This window comes from Pan paniscus, chromosome 4 (genome assembly GCF_029289425.2).
Source record: "Pan paniscus chromosome 4, NHGRI_mPanPan1-v2.0_pri, whole genome shotgun sequence".
Lineage (NCBI taxonomy): Eukaryota > Metazoa > Chordata > Mammalia > Primates > Hominidae > Pan > Pan paniscus.
Window position 1 is genome coordinate 137,097,136 of NC_073253.2, and position 24,009 is coordinate 137,121,144.

At 54.3% G+C, this 24,009-nt stretch overlaps 1 protein-coding gene across 5 annotated transcripts in view; it reads right to left on the minus strand.

Annotated features, from left to right (window-relative positions):
• Nucleotides 1-381: 381 nt before the first annotated feature.
• The window catches only part of PCDH1 (protocadherin 1), a 28,442-nt gene continuing 4,814 nt past the window's right edge, over nt 382-24,009 (minus strand). For 2 of the 5 annotated variants that reach the window (XM_008954522.7, XM_034960674.3), the window contains exons 2-5: nt 18,568-19,430; nt 13,242-15,437; nt 7,249-7,468; nt 382-4,450 (exon numbers count right to left, since the gene is read on the minus strand). In XM_008954522.7, the coding sequence (XP_008952770.2) occupies nt 4,056-4,450; nt 7,249-7,468; nt 13,242-15,437; nt 18,568-19,404 (3,648 nt within the window). In that variant the 5' untranslated portion in view covers nt 19,405-19,430 and the 3' untranslated portion in view covers nt 382-4,055. Of the gene's footprint in view, nt 4,451-6,235; nt 6,275-7,248; nt 7,469-12,647; nt 15,438-18,567; nt 19,431-19,515; nt 19,868-24,009 lie in introns of those variants that run through there. The other 3 variants (XM_008954523.6, XM_003829113.5, XM_034960675.3) reach the window with 3 other exon arrangements.

The following is a 24,009-nucleotide window of genomic DNA, read 5'->3' on the forward strand; positions in this document are numbered from 1 at the left end:
CAATTCACACTCGTTGCCAAAGAGTGGGGAGCGGGAATGGATACACCCGGGAACGACTGCACGTCCTGCGGGCGCCCGGGGAAGAAGGCAGCGCAGCACAAAACCTCTCCTGCGGTCACCTCCCACCCCATCCTGCACCTGAGTTCTTGCGGGGAGGGGGTGCCCACAGCAGGTCGGGCCCAGAGGATCCGGCAGGGGTCACTTTGAGGTGTACGGACTAGGAATCTATCCTCAGAACGCGTCAGCTCGACCCCATCCCCGATTAATACCAGTGCGGGTCTCAGTCTCTTGTCCCTCGCGTCCCCCAGCCCTCTCCAAGGTCTCCAGATTTAGCTCCCACTCTCCACGGGACGCAGGCCCGAGGACCCGGAAGAAGCTGAGTGGGGTCCGGTTTTCACACTTTTATTGTAAAGCTCGGGAATAATTACACGGGTCTTTCATTGACAGCTCAGCAAACAAACCGGAAACGAACCGAACCGGAGGGGGTAGGGGCGGTGCCTGCGCATGCTCGCGGCGGGGGTGGGGGGTGGGGGTGGGGGTGGGGGGTGGGGGGGGTCAGAGAAAGAGAAAGACAGAAAGAGACAGAAATCATTACAAATCAACGGGATTGTGCTCGCAGCGCCAGGGATGGGGTGGGGTGGGGTGGGGTGGGGTGGGGCGGGGCGGGGGCCCTTCCCGGGAGGAGCGAGGCAGTGGGAAGTGGCACGAACCAAGAGAAACACGACCCCAATGCGGGCACCCGACGCGCCCAAAACCCCCCACCCCGACCCCCACCCCCCTACACACGAGAGAGACACGGCCCCCCTCCCCACTAGATAACCCGAGGAGACACAGTCTCCCCTCCCCATGGGCAGACACACCCGCCCGAAACCCCATGGGCGAGACACAGTCCCCCCTCCCAGAGAAGTCCCCAGTGGAGACGCCCCTTAAGAGACTTTCTCATGGCCAACACAAGCCCTCCCAACACCCGGAGACAGCCCCGACCCACGGAAGAAATGGCTCCAGAGGCCCTACCCTCGGGAGAGAGAGGTATCCCAGGGCTCCTAGGAGAAAAGACAACTCAGAGATGCCCAGCCTCATCCTAAAGTGCTGCAGGGCAGAGAAACCCCCATAGGAGAGATGGGGGTAGGGCCAGAAACATCCCTTCCCAGACGTGTTTCAGAGATAGCCCCCTTCCCTGGGAAGAGAGATGGCCCGAAACTGACTTGCCTTAAGTACTCCCAGGAACCCTGGGAGGAAAACAGGCTCCCCAGAGAGCCTGGGTAATGGGGGAGACATGCTCCCGTGGTCCTCAGCGGGAACACATGTCCCCCGGAGACTCCCAAGGGGAGAGATAGGGCCTAGAGAGCCCCCAGAGGTGAGGGATGCCCAGAGAACTTCCCCCCACCCCGGAATGTGAAACATGCTTCAAGGACCCTAGGAGAGAAATATGTCCCCATATACCCTCCCCCTACGGAGAGACATGCCCTGAAGTAGGGGGATGGGGACCGACTAGGTCCCCTCTAGGAAGACACAGACTGGGTCAGGCTGGGTTTGAGGGGGGCTCTCCTCTGGCCAAATGTCGCCTATTGGTACATAAAACTGTACGCGACACAGGCATTGGGGAGGGGCTTCACAGACCTAGGACCCACAGGGATAGTCCCCAGTGCTGTCGCCAACCCCTGCCCACCTTTGGTTTCATCTCTCCAGTGCCCAGTTGGTGACAGACTCAGTGCCCTGGCCCCAACCAGGGGGCTGGGGGCTCTGTCTTTGCCTGTGGGAAGGGCTTCTTAGCTCTCCCAGCCATCTGGGCCACCCTCTTTCTTCTGGCTTCTCCATTGTGCAAAATGCTCCTCTGCTCTTCTGCTCAGTGCTCAGGGGTCTCTAAGACCAGGGCAAGGTACCCAGGCCACTAGGGGCTTCCAGTGGGAGTCCACTGACCCCAGGAATACCGCCTGTCTGGACCACCTTCTCCACCAAGCAAATGGGGCTCATACAATCTTCTTGCCCGAATCCTGACCTCCAGGACCCAGGACAATCCTTGAGGCCACTGTTCCACCAGCTGGGCACCCAATACTACCAACTCCAAGACTATTGCACCTGCCCCATTTGTGCAGGGGAAAGGGGCTGTCTCTTTAACAAGCCCCCAGCCCATTTCCTGGGCCTCCCCAAGGGAAAGGAGCCTTTGGCCAACCCCTAGACCTGGCTGCTGCCACCCCATCCCATTCTACCCCTTCCCCTCTGTAGAAGGGCTTCGTATGCCAGGGCTACCAGCCTAACAATGCTCTCCTTCCTAGCACTGTCACCCCAAGCCAAGTTGGGGGTAAGGGGCAGATAAATAGGGTGATTCTTCAGGCCCCTGGCTTTTCCGGGGTGGGGGTGGGGTCTCTGGGGTACAAGAGTCAAGACCCCAGCAGCACAGCTCCCAAAGGCACCAGACAACCCCGCAGCCTGTACCCACCCCTCGCAATCTTGGACCACCTCCCCAAGCTTAGACTAAGTCAAGCAAGGGCCATACCCTGAGTCTCCAGCCTCCCAGCCTGGGCCCCTAGGGAGCTGGAGAGGTATGCGCCAAGGCAGTGGGGGTTTCTGGAAGGAAGAGGGGCTGAGGCTTTGAGATGGCCACAGTGGGAGACGGGGGCTCTGCAGGACGCCCCTTACACCCTGGCCCCCTGAGGTGAAGAAGAGAACTTCACCTCATCATGGCTGACTGGGCTTCTCTGCCCCCCAACCTCCCTACCCCCTCCCCCATGGGACCCCTGACCCTGACAAAGGGAAGCCCAACTGGAAGAAGGGGGCCTGGAGCCCAGGGTGCCCTGAGGCAGCCCTCCCACCCCCTGAGATCAAGGCAATGGTGGTTTTACAGGCTGACGGGTCAGTCATGGCAGGGGCTGGGGGTTGAGAGGGCAGGGAGGGGGCAGGATGCAGGCCCCCTATATCGGGAGCAGCACCCAGCCACCCCCTGAGCAAACCTTCCTGCTCCCAACTCACCCAACCAGGCCAGAGGCACAGTCATCCCACCCCTGTCCAGCTGCCCCCCACAGCCTCAGGGCCCCTCTGTGATGCTCATCTGGATGTGGGAGGCCAGCCTGAGCGGGGATCCCCCCAGGGCACAGCGCAACAGTTCCAAAAAAATAGAGATTTGTATTTTTAAGAAAAATTAAATAAAAGCCCAGCTCTGCTGATAGGCAAATGTTACCCCCGTCCCCACCCCCACCCACCTGTTGTTTCCCTGGCCTGCACCCCCATCCCACCATGGCCCCAGGGGTATTTACAACATGGAACAATAGAGGCCTGGGTTGGGGGGCACTGCGGCAGGGAGGAGGGGGCACAGGGCAGGTCCCCCCCCCGAGGGGTCCCCCAAGACAACACGACATCAACAAGAAAAGTTGCAAATCAGGCAGAAATGGGGACGTCATTCCAAGGTCCTTATATACAGACACTGCATGACCAGCAGGGAATGGGGGCCCAGATGGGACTAGGCGTGGGCATGTGGCAGGCAGGTGGGCCAGTCCAGGAGCAGCACGGGAAGACAAGGCCTCCGCTCCACTCCCACCCCCGTCCCTACCCCACCTTTGGTAACAAAAGCCCTTCAGGGAGCCACTGGTGGTCAAGAGTTTCCTCTGGGAGCTCCCAGGGAAAGGGGCTCCCCAGTTCAGCCCTGCTTCAGGGCTAAAATTGGGCATGCTATCCCCGCCCTGGTCGGCCATGAGGGAAACAATGAGTTAGAAGTACGTTGCCCACCCTTGACTCCACCATCTGCCCAAATCGAGGGGGTGCTCCCTGGAAGTCAAGGGAAGGAGCCCAGTCATTGCAGAGGAGCCCTCTTGGGCATCAGCTGGGGGAAGCCCCATAAAGGGGAAGGGGCCCCTGGGGGCTGGGAGATGGAAATGAGGGGAGAGGACCTGGACCCTGCATGGGAGAAGGGCCAGCGTGGTCATGAGGTCAGTGATACCCCCACTTGGGGCCCTGGCCAGGAAGTCCACGCTGAAGGGGTCGAGAGTGAGGCCCTGGAATGGGCCATTTGGGAGCTGGCCGGCGGCTGGGGGAGGGGGGCCGGCCGGCCAGTAGGGGGCTCACAGGTAGATCTCGCGCTTGGCCGTCTGGGCAGATGCCGGTGTGGCTGCGGGTGGGAAGTCCGAGGTCTGGGTCAGGGGGATTTCCTCCAAGGTGGCCGAGTCCTTGCAGGAATCATGGCTACTGTGGGAGAAGGCACTGTAGGAGGGCAGGAGGCGCACGGGGGCCGTTTTGGTGTTCCGGTCTTCCGGGGGGCTGGGGCTGCCGGCGCCCGCAGGCTCCTGCCCTCCTCGGTCCTGGTAAGGCACGAAGGTGGAGAGTTTGAGGGCGCTGCTCTTGGTCCGGCGGCTGGGAGATGACTGGCCAGGCATCCAGCATGTGTCAGAGTGGCCAAACTCACTGCACTCCCGGGTACATGTGCCTGTCATGGCGACATCAGGCAAAGGGCGAAGGTCTGTAGGAGGGAGCGGGGAAGGACAATTGTCAGACATACAGCCTCTGCAAAGCTCTGCTTCACGGCCTCCCACTGGCATCTACACCCCACCTCAGGACAGGAGTATGCGCCCCTTCCTGACCGCTGAACTCACAGGCACAAACACCCTCGAAGAGACACATGCCCTCCCACCATCGACCTACTGGCCTACTGTACACACGCACACGCACACACACATAATCTATCTTTTTTCTTTTTCTTTTTCTTTGTTTTGAGATGGAGTCTTGCTCTTGTCACCCAGGCTGGAGTGCAATGGCGCAATCTCGGCTTACTGCAACCTCCACCTCCCGGGTTCAAGCAATTCTTTTGCCTCAGCCTCCCGAGTAGCTGGGATTACAGGCGCCCACCACCATATCTGGTTAATTTTTGGATTTTTAGTAGAGATGGGGTTTCACCAGGTTGACCAGGCTGGTCTTGAACTCCTGACCTCAGGTGATCCACCCACCTTGACCTCCCAAAGTGTTGGGATTACAAGCATGAGCCACCGCACCCGGCCTTATCCTTTTTTTTTTCAAGACAGGGTCTCACTCCTGTCACCCAGGCTGGAGTGCAGTGGTGTGATCTTGGCTCACTGCAGCCTCAATTTCCCAGGCTCAGGCAATCCTCCCACCTCAGACTCCCAAGGATCTGGGACTATAGGCATGCACTACCATGCCTGGCTAATTTTTTATATTTTTTTGTAGAGATGGGGTTTAAGCCATGTTGCCCAGGCTGGTCTTGAACTCCTGAGTTCAAGCAATCCGCCTGCCTCAGCCTCCCAGAGTGTTGGAATTACAGGCATGAGCCACCAAGCCCTAAATAGACACATTCCTTCCAGCGTCACCTACCCCACAGTGCTCTTCTTACACACCCACCAAATCTGCCCTCAGACAGGTGCACAAACACACACTCATCTACACACTGCCTCATCTATCTCCAGACAGACTTAAATGTGCAAATCTATCCTCAGGTGGGGTTGAGGAAACCTCCATCCTCATTGAATTGATTGACACAATCAACTCTCTCTCTCTCTCCCTCTCACACACACAGATAGGCATGGATACACAAATCTACTACAGTGGGCACCTCTATCCTCAGATGAAATTGGGCACATTGCTTCCTTCAGAACCCCCTCAAGCTTCACATGCTCCCGGTGGTCCTGAACCCACCCTCCTCCTGCAAGACCTTGCTTTAAAGCCAGGGGGAAGGGACGAGCTTCTATGTGGGGTATTCACATAGAGGCACACACTCACATCCACAAGCACGCTCATGCAGCCCCTCCCCACCTCACTCTGGCCCCTAAACCAGCCACCACCCCTGGCCTTGCCCCGGCTCCCTGCCCAGAACACCCACGGGAACAGAAGTTGGCTGCCTGACATCAGCAGTAGCCGGTGTAGTTGCTGGGCAGCGGGGGTCTCCATGGGAACGGCTGGGCCATGAGTACTTCCTGTCACAGCTGTCCCTGTCCTGCCCTTGCTCAGGGACAGCACCAGGCAGTGACCCCCCAACCCCCAAGGGACATGGCTAAGCAACACTGCCTGGGACAGGGGCTCCCCTGGCACCACCCACTCTGGCTTGGCCTCCTGCCAGTGCCAGGTGAGGAGGGGACAGCTCTGTTGTTAACCCTCAAAGTGCCAAGGCTCTACAGCTCAGAGCAGAGTTGGGGGACGCAACATGGCTCAGAGCAGAGCATGGGCACTGGGTGGGTGAGGCTGGGTGCTGGGCAGAGTCCCACAGACCCCAGACCCCAGAGCAGTTCCCACATACCTGGCACTCTGCCTCAGGGCCTGCTCCGGCCAGCCGGCTCTGCGCGGGCACAAAAAGGACGAGACGGGCATGAGATCGCGCATGGAGGGGCGGGGTGGGGGTGGAGGACACTCTTGAGACCTAGGGCCTGGGAGGTTAGACAAGGGCCCTGTGCCTGAGGCAGGGGAGTGAAACCTCCCATCTTTTGTGGAGCGAGGAGGCTTTGAGTTGAGGGATTGGGTGAGACCCGAGGACATCTCCAACTTAGAGAGTCTTTCCATCTCAGGGGTTAGCTCGTTCACTCTCCCCCTCCACAGGCTGCCATGGACACCTTCACACATGCACACGCACTGCACACACACTTACTGACGGCACACCTCACCATCCATTCCCACGCCAACCTCTGCTCTGGCTCACACCTCCTTTTTGCCATCACCCTCCAAATCCCTCCCAGACAGGCCTTTCTCTTCACCAGACCTCCTGCCGCGCTCTTCCTCAAAGAGGTGCCAAACCTTCTCCCACTCCTCACCCCAGCATATCGTCACTCCATTCTCTGAGCCCCCTGTAGCATCCAGGGCCCAATCTCTATTCTCAAGGCCTTCCCAACCTTAGAGGACCACCACCCACCTTCTCAAGGTTTCCTCACCATTACGTGAGCTTTCTGGCCACCACACTCAGGGTCCCTGTTCCCAGGTGGCCGTGTAAACATGGTGCCGAATGCAACAGCTTTGGAGTCAGAGAAACCTGGGTTTGAATCCCTCCCAGGTCTGTCACGTTCTAGATGTATGACTTTGGGCAAGTGACTTGACCTCTCTAAACCTCAGTTTCCTCCACTGTAAAGTGGGTGCCATAAAGTTCTCAAATCACAGAGTGGTTCTGGGGATTAAATGCGTGTATACCTGAAAGCCCTCAGCACAGTGATGATGACTGAGCACATAATAACTCAATACATAGATGATTTGTTTAAGGCCTTGTCACCATTCCCAGGCTTCCACTCATTCCTGGGGTGCCCTGACCATGGTGCTGCGCCTCACCATTCTCGGGGTGCTCCATCTCTCCTATGCTGCCATCAGGGGTGGTGCGCTCATAGTGATCCTCAGGCAGGGCCAGGGGACCGAGTCGAGGCCCTGAGGATGACTTGCTGGACGGCGTCTCAGACTCCTCCAGGCCACTGTCATAGTAACTGTGCTGGGATGGGTCCTGCAGCTCCTGGGCCTGGCTGGTGGCCGAGAAGGTGACGCGGCGGTGAGGTAACTGCAGGGAGACAGATTGTCACTACTGACCAGCCAGCTTACCCACAGGGCCCACCACCATACCAGGCCCTAGTACAAGCCAAGCACCATCCTACTCAGGCTTCAACAGCAACCAAGAAGAGACCCAGGCCCCAGCACAGCACATTCCTCCCGAAAGCACAGGCCCCAGTGAAAGACAGCTCCTGAGTTCTAGGACCGCTCCTAGTACAGCCAAGTCCACATACTGGAAGTCCCAATACAGCGCAGGCCCCAGTGTTATTATAGCCCCTATGCTACCCCAATAACCCTCATCCAGTGCAACCGCTTGTTATAGCACAACCCTCCTAGTTCTAACCCAGCTTCCCAATATTGGCACAGCCTCCCTTTAATCCCAGAATGACCTGTAATACAGTGTAGAGCCCAATACCAGAGTAACATAATACCACCCGACTCCCCTAATTCCAGCTCAGCCTCTAAACACCAGCATAGCCTGCAGTTTCTAGAACAGCTTCCTAAAAGAAGCAAACTCCTAACTCCCAAACAGCTCACCAATACCACAACAGTTAGTTCCCTCATTTCCAAACAGCACCCTCCAAACTCCAGCTCCTCACCTGTCTCACTGCTGTTGCCACTGCCTCCTTCCAAATGAGGGGACAACCTTTCTTTTCTTATCCTGTGTTCCTCATCCCTGGTTTGTGATGTTGCAGCAGTCTGAAGACTCCCTGCTGTCGCCCCTCCCACTCAGCCCCCCATCCCCACTTCACTCCCCTCCAGAGAGGCCTGGGAGTGGAAAAAAAGGGAGGAGCCTGATAACAAACCAGGGCACCTGGGGGAAGGGGACAAAGCAGAACAATGGAAACTCCCCAGTCCTCCCGATCAGGAAATAGAATATTCACTGGAGAGGGTAGGGCTCTGCCAGGAGCCTGGACATGGGGAGAGGGCATGGCACCCATTAGGGATTAGGAAAGCTGGTCTCAAAGGGAGACTCCTTCCAGGAAATAGGAAGGAGCTTCTGGGAGGGCTGCTGGCATGAGGAGCCAGACTTGGAGGCTTGGACTGGGGACTGGGGGTCGGGGGAGTGGAACCGTGACAGGCTGCTCCCAGCCAGCAGCCCTATATGCCTGCCACAGGTTAACGATCAGCCCTGGAACCTGGCAACCTCAACTTGGCACTTGGCACAACCAGCCAGCCACCCAAATACCCACTTGGGACTGCCACAGATTTTCCTGCCAACCAGAAATTAGGAGTTGTGGAGGGCGCAGACTCAGGGCCCCTGGAGGCCAGGGGTGAAAACAGCTAAGCCCAGGGCCCTGCGGATGAGTCTCTAAGCTCCTTCCCATCCTCCAAGACTTTGGCAGTGCTTTGTCTTACTCTATAACTCTGGATAGGAGGTTATGAAGATGGCCAGGGGAGGTGGCCCTGGCTTTGTAGACTTACCCTCCTAATAGCCCCATTCAAGGCAGCTAGGGTGGAAGAGGCTGTCAGGACAGGAGTTTTGGAACTGCTGTGAAGGTAGCCCAGAACTGCCTCCCCACTATCCCCATTCCTGAAGATGGCTCCCACCTCATCTTCAGGAATAAGCGACCGTTCTTGGAATCCTTGTATTGATCTAAAACACTGAAGGGTCTGGGTGATGACTGATAAGGTCCCCAAAACTAACATGGATGTTTGGGGCCGGGAGGCTATAAAGGAGTGTAGTCCACCTGGTGTAGAGGTGATTAGGGTCCAGGTGTAGAGGGGTCTGGGAGGCACAGGGCAACATGGTTGTTGGTGCTTCTCTTTCCAGTTTTCTTTCAAGATACTGGCCAGCAGTCCCACCTCCCTGCAGAACCCATATCTGGTAATTGAAGGCTTTGGTCCTGCCTACTAAGCAAGTCGCTTGGTCTCTTTTCCCATGATTCTTTTCCATAAAATGGAGGGTTGGGTTATACCCAACACTTAATGTTCCCTCTAATTTTATGACTATCAAATTATAAAAGCCCAGATCAAAAAATCTCTCTCAAACTCTTTGAGTCCTGAAGCTCTAGACACTTGCTGATTATTTCCAGCTGGCTCTGCCTACTGGCCCTTAAGATTCAACATGTCTGAAACCAAATGCTTCTTCAATTAGCTTCTGTATGGGCAATGATCTCATCACTATCCTATCACCCAGACTCAGAAGGCTGATGTCTACCTGAGAATCCTGGTAGCTCTCCCCTCATTCCCTATCCCTACCTCATATCCAATTATCCCTTGAATCCTGTGGGTCCTTTCTCCCTAACCTTTGCCAAATCCACCCATCCATCACCCCCATTGCCACCATCATAGTCCAACTCTTAGAGGTTCAGTCCTGTACCTTCATCTCTATGCCCTTTTAAGCCCACCATATATTCCAGTGCACTTTCTAAAACTCAGTTCATCTAAAACACTCATGAGCTTTCAGGGACTAGTTCCTTCTGAAGAACTTTTGGTAAGGCACCTATGTCCTCTACAACCTACAGTTCTTCCAGTCTCATCTTTCAGCTTTCTCTTATGCCCCTCTTCTTGCCAGAATATTCCTTTTTCTGCCCTTTCCCTGCCTCCAACTTGGTTCACTTCTGCCGCAGGAGTTTGCTCACACGGTGACCCTGTGAGGAGGCAGGGGACCCTCCTGCCCTAATCCTGCTCATCATTGACAAGCTGACTTTCTCCTTCCAGAAGCCCATTTCCATGTCTTGTACAAGTTTTCCCATACTGTGCTCGTCAAAGGAAGGGAGGGGCAATATGGTGAAATAAATTCAGAAAACTCAAGAGGTAAACAAAATTGGGGCCGGGCACGGCAGCTCACACCTGTCATCCCAGCACTTTGGGAGGCTGAGGTGGGCAGATCGCTTGAGCCCAGGAGTTGAGACCAGCCTGGGCAACATGGCAAAACCCTGTCTCTACAGAAATTACAAAAATTAGCCAGGTGTGGTGGTGCACGACTGTAGTCCCAGCTACACAGGAGGATCGCCTGAGCCCAGGTGGCAGAGGTTGCAATGAGCCAAGATTGCGCCCCTGCACTCCAGCCTGGGTGACAGAGCAAGACCCTGTCTCAAAAAAAAAAAAAGGTTAAACAAAGTCTAACAGGTTCCCCCTTTTTTGGAGGACTCTGCAGAGCCTTTAATAGGCTAATGTGATCATGAATTTCTTACTACCAAAACTAACTTCACCACAGAACGCCTTTTTTATAGCATAATAGGTAATAGGAGACCCGCCTGCTTTGTGTTTGAATTGGCTGCATCACTATTTAGTTTTCACTTCTGCAAAATTAATATTAAAATGACCCATATCATAAAGAGTTATGAGCACTGATTGAACTAATTCGCGCAAAGTGCTTAGCATGGTACCTCACACCTAGTAAGGACTCAAAAAATGGAAGTGAGTGCCGGGCACGGTGGCTCATGCCTGTAATCCCAGCACTTTGGGAGGCCACGGCAGGCAGATCGCCTGAGGTCAGGAGCTCAAGACCAGCCTGACCAACATGGAGAAACCCTGTCTCTACTAAAAATATAAAATTAGCTGGGTGTGGTGGCACATGCCTGTAATCCCAGCTACTCAGGAGGCTGAGGCAGGAGAATTGCTTGAACCTGGGAGGCAGAGGTTGCAGTGAGCTGAGATTGTGCCATTGCACTCCAGCCTGGGCAACAAGAGCAAAACTCCATCTCAAAAAAAAAAAAAAAAAAAAAAGGAAGTGAGCAGTAGCAGTAGAAGTAGTTTCATGGAATAAGTTGGGAAAAGCTTTCGTAGGGCACTTCTCATTCGACTCTTAAGACACTCAATTGCCTCATCGTTCACTTGTCTGTCTTGTACAAGTATGGCCATTTTTTCATCAGGGTCTAGTACCATGCTGAGTACTCAGTGGAAACTTGGCCTATGTGTGTTGATGATGACAACAGGTGGTGTGGTTTGGTTGTATCTGAATGTTGGGAGAAGACATTCAGTGTGGCTCCATGGATGGGTTAGGTTGGATTAGAGCTGAGTAAGAGACAATCCCTCAGATCATGGGAAAGAAAAAGAGATGAAGACGCTAAAGGAATAGGAGAAAGACGGAAGGAATGCCAGAAAGGACAGAAAAGGAAGAGAAAGAATGGGAGGTCAGGAATTGCTGGAGGTCACGATATGGTTAGATCTCACTTCCCCAGGCCCCACTCCTCCAAGGACCCCAGGAGTTTTTACTTTGGGGGCCCCCCAGGGCATTGGGGGAATTTGTGGATGGAATCAGAGGAGAGAGCTGGAGCCTTGGTCCTCTTGGGAGTGTCTCAAGCCTCTTTAGTCACCATGGAGATAGGTTGCCTCTGGCCTCAGAGACTCCCCCAGGGCCTGAGGCCCCTCAGCCACGATTTAGCCTTCCTCCAACTCAGGCACAACCAGAGACAGGGCAGACCCAGGAGAGCAAGAAGTGAGAGATGGAGAGAGAGAGAGTACAAGCAAGCAACCCAGGGTGGCCAGAGCAAGGAGTGGAAAGTGGGGAGGGAGGTAGCATCACAGGCGGAAGGCAGAACTAGGAAGCCTCTGCTCATGAGCAGGGAACCCCCTAAGAGTGGGGGTGCAGGGCAGGTCAATGCAAAGAACTTAGGAATTCGCCATGTCTCCCCCAGGGCCCCGCTCCCTGCAGCCCAGGCTGGTGATCATGGTGGGGAGACACAGGGGAGGGCCAGCGAATTGCTGGGTGTTGCGTGTTGTTGGGATGAAGAGGCTGAGGAAGGGACTTGAGGGAAGGACTTGCCCTGGGGGAAGGTGGCTGGTGTAATCAAGAGGTTCTCTGCCTTCACCTAAGGCAGGAAGGAAGGCTGAATGCTACTCCCTACCAGGTGCTCCAGTCTGAGGTCTGTCAGAGGCAACTGTTTGAGCAGATTGGAAAAATCAAGCCTCAGATGGGGCAGGACTTGGGTATAGCTCCACCTGCCCTTTCTGGGTCATTCTTAGGAAGAAAGCCCTATAGACATGGGGCAAGGGGACACATTGCCAGACACCTCCATTTGAAGGCTGGTCAGAACGCCACTTTCCCAGACGTGGATAGGGACATGGGGGTGGATGGCAAGATGGTAGGCTAAGATACTGTGTGGTACAATGGGCAGGTCTAGGATGTGGCAAGAGGCAAAGAGAAGGGAAGGGGAAATTGAGGTAGGACCTGAGGACAAAGGGCTGCTTCCAGTCTCTCTCGCTGCTTCTCTCAGTTCCAGAAAATAAGAAACCAAAACTCCAAAAATAGAGAACTTTATTGTCAGGGTCAAGGGCATGTGGGACCCAGCCCCAGAAGCCTAGTAGTGAGGAAGAGGTTAATGCACAATACACACAGAAGGCACAATGGGGAGGTCCCCTCCCCTGGCAGACTCCCCACTCAGTTATCCACAGGACCCCAGGTCTCCCTGTTTCCCTCCTAGAGAAGCACCTAGGTCTGGTCTGACATAGAGAACCTAGGTTTGGAGTAGACTTCTTACCCATTTCCCTCCCCACTTACGCTCACCTGCCTACCACCCCCAACCCATAAGGCCCAGTAGCTGGTCCAGGGTCCAGGGACTTGGCAAATCACAGGTCTCTCCCCAGTGGGGAGAGGGCAGGGAGGAGACCACAGAGCACACCCTCCCTTAATCTTCACTCAGCCTAATCCCTGTGCCTGGATGAGGCAGCGGTGTTATTACTAAGGCCCCACCTCCCACTGCTGGCTCAGGCTGGCCCCCCACACGGGCAGGCACAGTAAACCTGCTCCATCACTCCCACACCTCGGTCCAGATGGCTCCGTGGTAGGGGTGGGGTAGGGGCTGGGGTGTGCTGAGCTGAAAGGGCTGGCCTACCTGCTTGCTGGGGTATTTGGGGGGGTTGGTGCGGTAGCTGTAGTCGGAGTACTGCTCAGAGCCCGTGGACGTGGTGTCCCCGGTGCCCACGAATGTGTTTGCAGGTGGCAGGTCCTGTACCACCTGGTGCTTCTTGGAGGCTGAGGGTGACTGGGGCTGCAGCTGGATGGAAGGCAGTGGGGAGTTAGAGCGATAGTGGCGGCCCAGGTCAGGGCTGCCTGGTGGGTAGTTGAGGGGCAGATGGATGCGGGGACTGTCCCCAGGGGCATCGCTCATCAGGTTGAACTTGAGGGACTTCTGCAGCCCGGCCTCATCCTCGTCCTCCACTGGCTTCACGGGCTTTGGGGACTTGCTCTTCTTGCCTTTGCTTTTGTTTCCCTTGGAGGCCTTGCCACTGGGCTTGGGGGCATACAGGTCCTTGGTCTCCTTCTTACCAGCCTGGTAGCCACTTTTGGCCTCCCGCTGTCGGCAGTAGCGCACAAGAACCGCCAGGGCGATGAGCAAGGCCACGGCCACCACACCAGCCACCACACCAAAGAGAATGTTGCCACGCTGCTTGGAGCGCTCATATTCTGGATCCCCAGCAATGTCAATATCCAGCGGCGTGTCCAGGCTGTGGCCCAGGAGGGTCTCCAGCAGCGTGCGGTTGGCCAGAGTCTCATTGACATAAAGATGGACCAAGGCTGTGCCATAGCGTGGGGGCTTGCCGCGGTCACTGACCTTCACCACCAGGCGGTGTAGCCCATGGTGGCGCCGCTCAATCTCCTTCTCCAGGGTGATGGCACCTGAATGTGACCCAATCTGGAAGAGTCCATAAGGGTTGCCACCTGCAATGCTGTAGATCAGCTCAGCATTGACACCAGAGTCAAAGTCCTCGGCTGCCACCTGGCTGACCGTCTCACCAAGACGTGTCTGGGGGGTCAGCAGCCTGTGAGAGGTGTTAGAAGGGGCAGTGATATAGGGTGCGTTGTCATTCTCGTCCAGCACATTGATGGTGACACCAACGTAAGCTGAGCGAGGTGGGACGCCACCATCCACTGCCTTCAGCTGGAAGGTGTAGGTGCTTTGTTGCTCTCGATCAAAGCTCAGGCTGGATAGGATGGTGCCTGTGCCATTCTGGATAACAAAGTCACCGTTGTCCTGCTCCACTGAGAGCTGCACCTGGGCATTCTCCCCCTTGTCTCCATCAATGACAGTCACCATGCCCACTGGACTCAGTGCTGGCATGTTCTCCATCACTGAGAAGTTGTAGCCACTCAGCATAAATTTGGGGTCATTGTCATTGCAGTCCAGCACATTGACAAGGACAGTGGCTGTGCCCTGGAGGCTAGGACTGCCCCGGTCAGCTGCCACCACCTTCAACTCATAGCTCTCCCGCTGTTCCCGATCCAGGGATGTCTTCACCTGGATCTCTCCAGTCTCAGGTGAGATGGTGAAGAGGCCCTTAGCAGCCGGCTCAGGCTCCAGAGAGTAAACCAGCTCAGCATTAGAGCCAGAGTCAGCATCACTGGCAGTGATCTCAGCAATCACTTCACCAGGCTTGTTGTTTTCCGGGAAGGCGACCTCAGTGACACTCTGAGTGAAGACAGGTGCGTTGTCATTGACGTCCACCACCTGCACCTTGAGGGAGTTGGTGCTGGAGAGTGGGGGGTTGCCAGAGTCCACAGCCACAATCTCAATGGTGTAGTCTTTGACCTTCTCGTAGTCTAGCGGGGTGGTAGTCTGCAGGAAATACTTCTTCTTGCTGTCACTGCCTGTCTCACTGGCCTGGCGCAGCTGGAAGGGCACATCACCTGCCACCACACAGGTGACAGCTGCATTCTCTCCCTCATCTCGATCAGACACCTGCACCAGGGCCACAGCTGTCTCCTCTGCCACATCCTCTGAGATGTTAGCCATCCCATCTTGATGAGTCACTAGCCCTATGCCCCGGATCTCAATGGTGGGGGCATTGTCATTCATGTCCTTCACGGTCACAACCACCTGGGCACGGGCACTCTTGGGGTTGGTGCCTCGGTCCTTAGCAAGCACTGAGAAGCGCAGGGTACTTAGGTCCTCACGGTCCACTGGGCCCTGAACAGTGATAAGTCCAGTGTTCCTGTCCAGTCGAAGAAGACGCCTCACAACTTCGGGCGCCTGGTGGAATGTGTATTCGATTTCTGCATTGGCACCTTGGTCTGAGTCATTGGCCTTCACCTATGGGGCAGGAGAGAAAAACAAGGAGAACAGAGATGGTTTAGATCAGGGATAGCAAATAAAGGGGCACACATGCTGCCAATGTCCTTTCCAACAAGCATGGCAGACACAGCCAATCCAACATCGCTCCCTTTCCGGAAGCCATGTGTGTACTGCCTTTTCCCAATTCGGACACTCTGGCAGGCATTACTAACCTATTTTCCTGAAGAGCCCAGATGCAGCCTGCAAATCCTCAACAGTGCTACAGGCAACTATTGGAGATGGGACAGGACAGAATTAAACCTCACTTGTCATTGCTGTATGGGTCCACAAAAATACCAGGAGAGGATGAGGATCCAATAGAACTAGGGAAGCCATTTCACCAATGAACCCTGCCTGAACCCTCCTGAAGAGATGGAGAGGTGCGAGTAGTAGAAGCGGTGTGTGTGCCCGTGTGAATGTGCACTACATGCACATATGTATGTGTATGATTGTGTCAAAATGTGTGATTAAATGTGATATTTTTGTGTGAGAAGGTATATGTGTTTGTATGTGTATGATTGTGTCAGAATGTGATTATGTGTGATTTTTGTGTGAGAAGGTATATGTGTTTGTGCATATGTGTGTTTGCACACATGAGTAAAGACTCACATGCCCATCTGAAGGCCCCAGGTTGGGGGATTTCTTTTGAAAGAAGTCAGGTGGGGTTGTGGGTCAGAGAAGCCCTCCAGGCCGGGCCCCAGCCACCGCTCTGTCAAACCGGGGAAACCTGTTTCAGCAGCAACTTCTCCTCCCGACTGGCACTGGCTGGCGAGGCACCAATGCGAGGAATCTGGCCTGAGCCTGCAGCCAGGAGGGAGGGGTTGATGCAGGCCACAGAGCCTGCTGGCAGTGGGCTGGGCTCCCAGCATCAAACAATGAACTGTCTGTCCCTCTGCAGTCAGTGGGCACACCCTCCCACGCCAACTCCAACGCCCACTCGACTCAACTCTATACAAACATGGTTGGTAATGGGGAAGAGGACCCAGGTGGGAATGGCCATGGGGTACTACTGGGCAGGGAGAAACATGAGGGCTGGAGTTAGGTCACAGCCAGACAGAATGTGACTGCTGGGGGGAGTGAGGGGAGAATAAGCATAACTTGGCAGAGTCTCTGGGGTAACAAAACAGAAGAGTCCTGGGTTCAAATCCCAGTTATACCACTTCCCAAGTAACTATGTGACCTTGAGCCAATTATTTAACCTCCCTAAGCCTCAGTCTATGAATGTGTGAAATGGGGATAATAATGTAACCTATTTCACAGAACTGTGGTGAGCATCAAATGGGATAATACAGGTAAAAATGCCTGACATTGCCCGGCACAGGGAAAGTGCTCCCTAAATAGCATGTATTTCTTTTTGTCTGTCCAACCATCTACCCTCCTACCCGCCTGCCTCTGAAAAATCAGTGCTAATGCAGTAGTGGGCACTGCACCTAGTGAGCCCTCAAGCCACTGCCAGTCCTCTCCTCCTTGGGAATGGGAACTCCAGCTATCCCCGCCTGGGCTTTTCCTACAGTGAAGACTCCTGGGCAATGGTTCCCCAGGTACCCTGGTCTCTGCTCACATCTCTGAGTGCCAAACCCTAACAGTTTCTCCTCCCCTCACCCCAGTCTACCTGTCACCAACTTTATGATGAGGATCCCCAGTCTCCCTTGGCTCTAGACTGGTCTTCCAGCTTCTTATCTGTCTCTTATCTTACCTCTCTTTGTCTCTGTGACTCTTGGCTTCTGTCTCCTTTCTATCCTTGCTCAGTTCTGATTCTTCCCCTTTCCCACAGCCTGTTTTCTTCCATCCTCTCTTTTCAGCCCTGCTGACCTCTCTGCTTACTCTCTGCCCTACTCTCCCGCTTCACCTCACTGGGAGGTGGTAAAGCTCTTACACACCTAGGCTCTGAAGCCAGACTCTTGGCTGCGGCAAAGGTGGACTCTGAACTCATTAGCTGTAGGATATCAGGTGAGTTTTCTAATCTGTTTGGGCTCGGTTTCTCATCTGCAAGATGGGGATAATGCTTACCTTGTACTGTAAGGATTAAATGATATAATACACATCATGTGTTTAGAACGGTGCCTGGCACCTAGGCTATTATTATTTGCTATCCCCGACTGTCTGTCTCCCTTTTCTTTCTCAGTCTCTTTTCCAGGTCCCAGTCCACCAGGCTCTAAAAAAAAAAAGAAAGGCTGAAACTCCCACCCATCTCCCACTTTGGCTTGAGGACCCAGGACTAAGGGTTTTCCAGGATGGGTAACGGTGTCCAGGGCAGGCTGAGCCTCCTCAGCTCCCTCACATCAAAGAGAGAGGCATCTTCAGCCCATGGGGAAGGGGAAAGGAGCTGGGGCTGGCAGGAGGCCAGAGCTGAGATGACAGCGGGAGATACACCCACCTGTCTGCAGAGACGCTTTCTTTGCTCCCTCCCAGGCCCCAGCCCCACCAAGCTGCCTAGCGCCTGGGGCAGTTCCCATGGAGAGGGGTGCTGAGAACTTCAACAGAGGAAATTGACCCCCCACTGAACCCCACTGTACCAAGCACCCCACATCTATGGGCACCCCATGCCTAGGGGAGGAGGCAGGTATACAGACACCCTAGTATGTTTTTTCAGAACTCTGAGGGTCCCACCTGGCTAAAATGATCTCATCTGACTTTGTCAGGAAGAGGCAAAATGAGGCTATATCCTCCAGCTTCAGGAAAACCTCATCTGGCTAAAGGGAAACTGTCCCTGGTTGGGAAGATACTCTCATCTCAGGAGAGATTCTACCTGGATAAACGGTGATTCCTTTGTTCCAACTCAGCTCACCTGGCTAGCAGAGAAGGATCTACTTGACTAGGGCGGGAGTTTTACTTCTCAGAGGTTTCCCCAGCTTGAGTCTGCCTTAGGGGTCACAGGAAACTGTTCATATGCTATTTCACTGTCACCTAAGTAGCCTGATAGAGGAAAGTAATATCACCTGCTGGGGTGGGGTGGGAAAGACTCCCCTGGCTGAGTTTGGGGAGAAGGGGTCTCACTACAGTATTCTGGCAGTTTTTCCCCTAAGTGAAGGGAACTCTCACCTGGTTGGGTGGGCTCCCATTTCTAGTGGTGGGTCACCCTGACAGTTATACGGAGGGGGCCTCTCACCTGGATGACCGAGTGGCCTATGGGGCTATTCTCAGATAGTTCGGCCTCATAGGAGGGCCGCTCAAACTTGGGGGCGTTGTCATTGGTGTCAAGCACGGTGACACGCAGCAGGGCACTGCTGGCGCGTGGGGGGCTGCCGCCATCCTGCACCTTGATGGTGAGGTCGTAGGAGTCCCAGCGCTCACGGTCCAGGTTGCCCATCACAATGAGCTGTGGTTGCTTCTCCTCCTGGTCCTCTGCCACCTGCAGCCCAAATAGCTCCTGGGCCTCAGGCCCAGCCTGCAGCTCATAGGATGCCACACCGTTGGGACCAGCATCACGGTCTGAAGCCAGCGGGATGGGGAAGAGTGAGCCGATGTTGGTGTTCTCAGGGATGGCCAGAGTGATGACTGGTGAGGCGAAGTTGGGTGTGTTGTCATTGATGTCTTGTACTTCTATCTGGCCCTCTAGCAGCCGGGGGCTGCCATTCTGCACAAGGTCTGTGATAGATACCTCAAACTCCAGGATGCAGGGATCACCAGGGAGCTGGTTCTGGCATTCACGGAGCCCCTCACGGTCGATGGAGGTCTCGGTGGTGAAAATGTCACCTGTCTTGCCATCCACGCGAAGGTACGGGGCACCCACCTCTAGCTTGTACAGGTGCCCCACATCTGGAAAACCATAGTCGGCTGCGAGGCTCCCAATGAGGGTGTTGGGTGGCTGTTCCTCCGGCACCTTGTACACTACCCGAGTGGCGTGGCCTGGGGATGGAGCCAGCAGGAGCAGCAGTGCTAGCAGCATGGAGGGCAGCAGTAGCCGTTGCCCCCCAGGGCCTGGGCTGTGCCTCAGGGGCCCCATCCTGGCAGGCCCCAGAATCAGGAGGGCTGCAAGGGGAAGAGGCAAAACAGAGGCCATGAGCTGGGAAGAAAAGCCTGGCCCTGAGCTGCCCAGAGCTGGCCCCATACTCACCCTCTCCCACTGACACACAATTCTCCACAAGAGCAGTCAGTCCCAGCACAGAACCCCGATTCCAGAAACTCAGATCCCTGAATCTCATCCACAGCTGGGTGTAGCAGCAGTGTCTGCCCCAGCTGGAGGAGCCAGTAAGAGGCCTGGCATGCCTAGAGCAGCTCCTGCCCATGGGACACCCTCGCCCACCTGACGCTCCCTGGGCCCAAGCCTGGCTGCCCGCCCTCTTTCCTTCTTTTCCTCCCTGCTCTCTGCTCTGTGCTTCACCCAACACCTCCTTCTCACGAGCATCCTGCCTTAGTCACCGATGGTAATTACCTTGATACTGAGATAGGGAGAGAGAGCCAGTGGAAGGATGAGACTTTGAGCATCCCCAACTGGAGCACCCCTCCCCACATGCATAGGAAAGAGACACAAGTACATCCTTACACGCCCCAGACCCTGGGACCTTGACTTGTCACACTGGGCTCCATTAAGGTTGGCTGGAGGGAGAGGGGATGATGTCTCATTTCTCTTTATTCTGAGATGCCAAGTCAGTGCATATGCATGAGGTATGACATCTCAAATCCTCTTTTTCTGACAATCACCCACGGTGCCCAGTATTCTCCACCCCCATAAAAGGCCAGCTTGAATTGGGCAAGGCTTGTGAAAATGGTTAGGGTTGAGGAGTAGGTGTTAGCCTTCCCCGACTTTCCCCCAACACATATGCCCCAGAACGTGCACACAGGCCACAGAGTGTGCACGCATGCCCCAGAGCATGCACACAGGAACATGCACAGTTGCTAGGGCTCCTCTCCTCTCCCTCCTGCTGCCATAGGCAGGTGCGTACAAGGGAACACAGGTCAAGATTGGGGTCAGAACTGTGGTCAGGGCTGACTAGCCCTGGAATTGGCATTGGGAGCTGCCCTGGCCTGTCCTTAGCAACAGGGAGCCCAGCAGGTCTAACTGGGACAGAGCTGCCGATGATAATGACACCAGCAGCCTTTCCCTGGCCACTCCCCCACCCCACACCCTCTGGTCTCTGGATGAACATCTGGCTCTTATTTGACATCCATCTCCATACATCCAGCCCCTACTTCACACTTGCTTCTCCCAACCTCTGCCCTAGTCAACCACAAGCTGCACCCCATCACAACAATAACCCCCTTCTTCTGCCCATCTCCCCTGGCTTTGAGGTCGTGCATTTGCAGAGCCCAGCTAGACCCAGCTACTGTCTCTGTCTTGAATGCCCCCTCCTCTCCAACAAAATTATGGCCAGTCCCTCCTTTATTCAAATCCAAAATCTTTGGATCAGCAGTTTCTTTGGAGGCTTCTGGTTCAGTCTCCTTTCCCCACTTCCTCACTTTTACCTGGAATACCTTCCCCACACCTGGAACACCCACCCCACATCAATCCCACTGAGGGCAGGCTCTGGCCCTCCAGGAAACCTTCACAGTCCTCTCCTGCCCACGGTGACCTCTCCTTCCTCCAACTCACAGCCACTTATTGTCTGCTCCAATCCCAAGGCAATGAATCATGGGGCTGACTGGGACACCGCCCGCCTGTGTTGTTCAGCTTCAGTATTGTGCACCTATTCCTGAGTTCTCTGCCTTTCCAGGCAAACACAAAGCACTACGAAGGAAGGGACAATACTCTGTACACTCACTCATCCCCTGCCCCCTAACAATGCACCTTTGCACATCTGGGTACACTGTAGGGACTAGGGACTCAGTCATGCATTCAACAAATGTTTATCGGGCATTTACAATATGCCAGGCTCTGTCCTGGGCACTGGGATGCAGAAGTAAACAAGACTGGTCCAATCTGCCATGACAGTGCTTCTAACTCAATGACTATTTGTCCATTTTGTTTGGTTGCTTCTGTATACCATTTGGCGAATGTAAGGCAGCAGGGTGGAGAAGAGCGAGGGTTGTGGCATCAGACAGTCTGAGGCAAACCCAGCTGCTCACTTCCTGGCTGCATGACATGAAGCAAAGATTTAGTGCCTCAGTTTCCTTATCTGTAAAATGGGGATAATACTACCTATTTCCTGGGGTGTTTGAGATACTGTGGGCTAAATGTGGGTACTCAACAAAGGACTCCTTCAAAGCATTTAGCACAATTGTAGTTGTGTACCTGTTTGGAAAATGTGTTGTCTGTCTTTGCTCCAAGATGGTGAGCAGAAAGCAGGAGAGTTTCTACTTTGTTTGCTCCTACCTCCTCAGGGCTTAGCCCTGGACCTGGCACACAGTGGGCACTCGGCAGCTCTTGAATGACTGTTGTTATTTTGCTCTCTGGGCTTAGCCTTTCCTGGTACTTGCTGTGTGACCACTGCTCTTTTACTTGCTCACTTACCCGATTCCCCTACGCCACTAAGAACTTCCTGGGGTAAAATGTAAGTCTTCTCTGTTTAGGGCACATAGTAGACTCTCAGCAAATGTTCACTGAATGCAGAGTCCTTAGATAAATCAAACACATCCCCTCCTCTGTATGGCCTTCCCCAAGCACAGGCCCCTCCCTAAAGTGTGTGCGGCGTTATCAGATTGGTGTGAATGTTAATCTCTTTAAAGGAAGCAGGAATTTATCTGTACTCCATTTGGATCCACCCCCCCAACCCCCCCTCCACCTGCATGGACCTGGCACAAGGCTCATCTGACTACTTCAACCCCAACCCAAACACATCGCCAAAGGACCATCACCAGAGAACCTCATTTTCTTATGGGACTGTATCCTGCTGCCATCCTCCTCTGCATATACAATGTGGTATCACTGTGCACCCCAATTCTCTACAAAAGTCTTGGCAGGTGAGGCGTTATGTGGGAAGCCCACGGGAATTACCCTAAACCTGACCAAGAGAATAAATAAGGCAGTCACTGTTTGCCTCTGTTCTCTCCAGATCGAGGATATTTAAGACAGTTAATCTTCTGTGGTCACATCCTCCTTCAAGAATTTTATAAAACCATGGTGCAGATTTTTCCAGGAAAAATGACTGTTCACAAATTTTAGCCACTAATTCAGGGGGCCATGATCTGGCAGTCAGGGCGAATGATGTGTGGCCACTCCAAGAGCTACGAATTAAGCCCCTGCCTCAGGCTTCCTCCATCTCACAGTCACAACCTGAGGCCCTATAACCTTTCAAACCTCCTAGGCAGAACAGGCACACATGCTTGTGAGACTACCTCCGCTCCCCACACGCTCTTTCTCACCCTGAGGAGTTGCCTTGCCTTCAATCAGCAAAAGAACCAATTAAGGACTGTGGTATCTAACCTCTGAATTGGAAAGAGAAGGAGAACCACAGGATAATATCCAGCTCAAGGAAGGTATGGGATGGCGGGGCTGGGGAAAGGTCCCAGAAAGTAGGAGGAATGTGGGGAAAACAGGGTTGGGGGAGAGTTGCTCACAGTGGGGAAAGGAGTTGAAGAGGGCTTAGGCCTTTCAAGCATCTGGAGAGTTTCTTCAAAATGAGGATTATCTGGCCCCACCCTTAGGAATCTTTATTCAGGAGGTGGGACCTAGAGAAACCCCCAAGCAATTGTGATGCAATGGTCGGACCATCTGGGTACAACTTTGAGATAATTCCAGGGAGTTGAGAAAAAGCCTGAGGTCCTGCAAACTCTTTTTTTTGAGACAGAGTCTCACTCCGTTGCCAGGCTGGAGTGCAGTGGTGCGATCTGGCCTCACTGCAACCTCTGCCTTTCGGGTTCAAGCAATTCCCCTGCCTCAGCCTCCCAAGTAGCTGGGGCTACAGGCACGTGCCACCACGCCAGGCTAAATTTTTTTTTTTTTTTTGTATTTTAGTAGAGACGGGGTTTCACCGTGTTGGCCAGGATGGTCTCGATCTCCTGACCTCATGATCTGCCCGCCTCGGCCTCCCAAAGTGCTAGGATTACAGGCGTGAGCCACCGCGCCCAGCCCGGTCCTGCAAACTTTTTTTTTTCTTGAGACGGAGTCTTGCTCTGTTGCCCAGGCTGGAGTGCAGGGGCTCGATCCCGGCTCACTGCAAGCTCCGCCTGCCGGGTTCACGCCATTCTCCTGCCTCAGCCTCCCGAGTAGCTGGGACTACAGGCGCCCGCCACCATGCCCAGCTAATTTTTTTTTTTTTTTTTGTATTTTTAGTAGAGACGGGGTTTCACCGTGTTAGCCAGGATGGTCTTGATCTCCTGACCTCATGATCCTCCTGCGTCAGCCTCCCAAAGTGCTGGGATTACAGGCGTGAGCCACCGCGCCCAGCCCCTGCAAACTTTTATCATCACCTTTGCCATCATAATCACTCATCATCATCATCATCTCAGCAAACACTAAGATTTTATCAGTACTAAGCATTTTACACACATGATCTCTTTCCTCCCAACCCTCTCAAATGGGTAGTATTTATTATTACACTCCTTCCCATACTACAGATGATCAAATGGGGGCTGAGAAAGAATAAACTGTCTTAAGTCACAGAAGTAGTATGTGGAAGAACCAGGACTTGAGAAACAAGAATGCCTCTTCACATTTCCCCCAGAGTCTGGG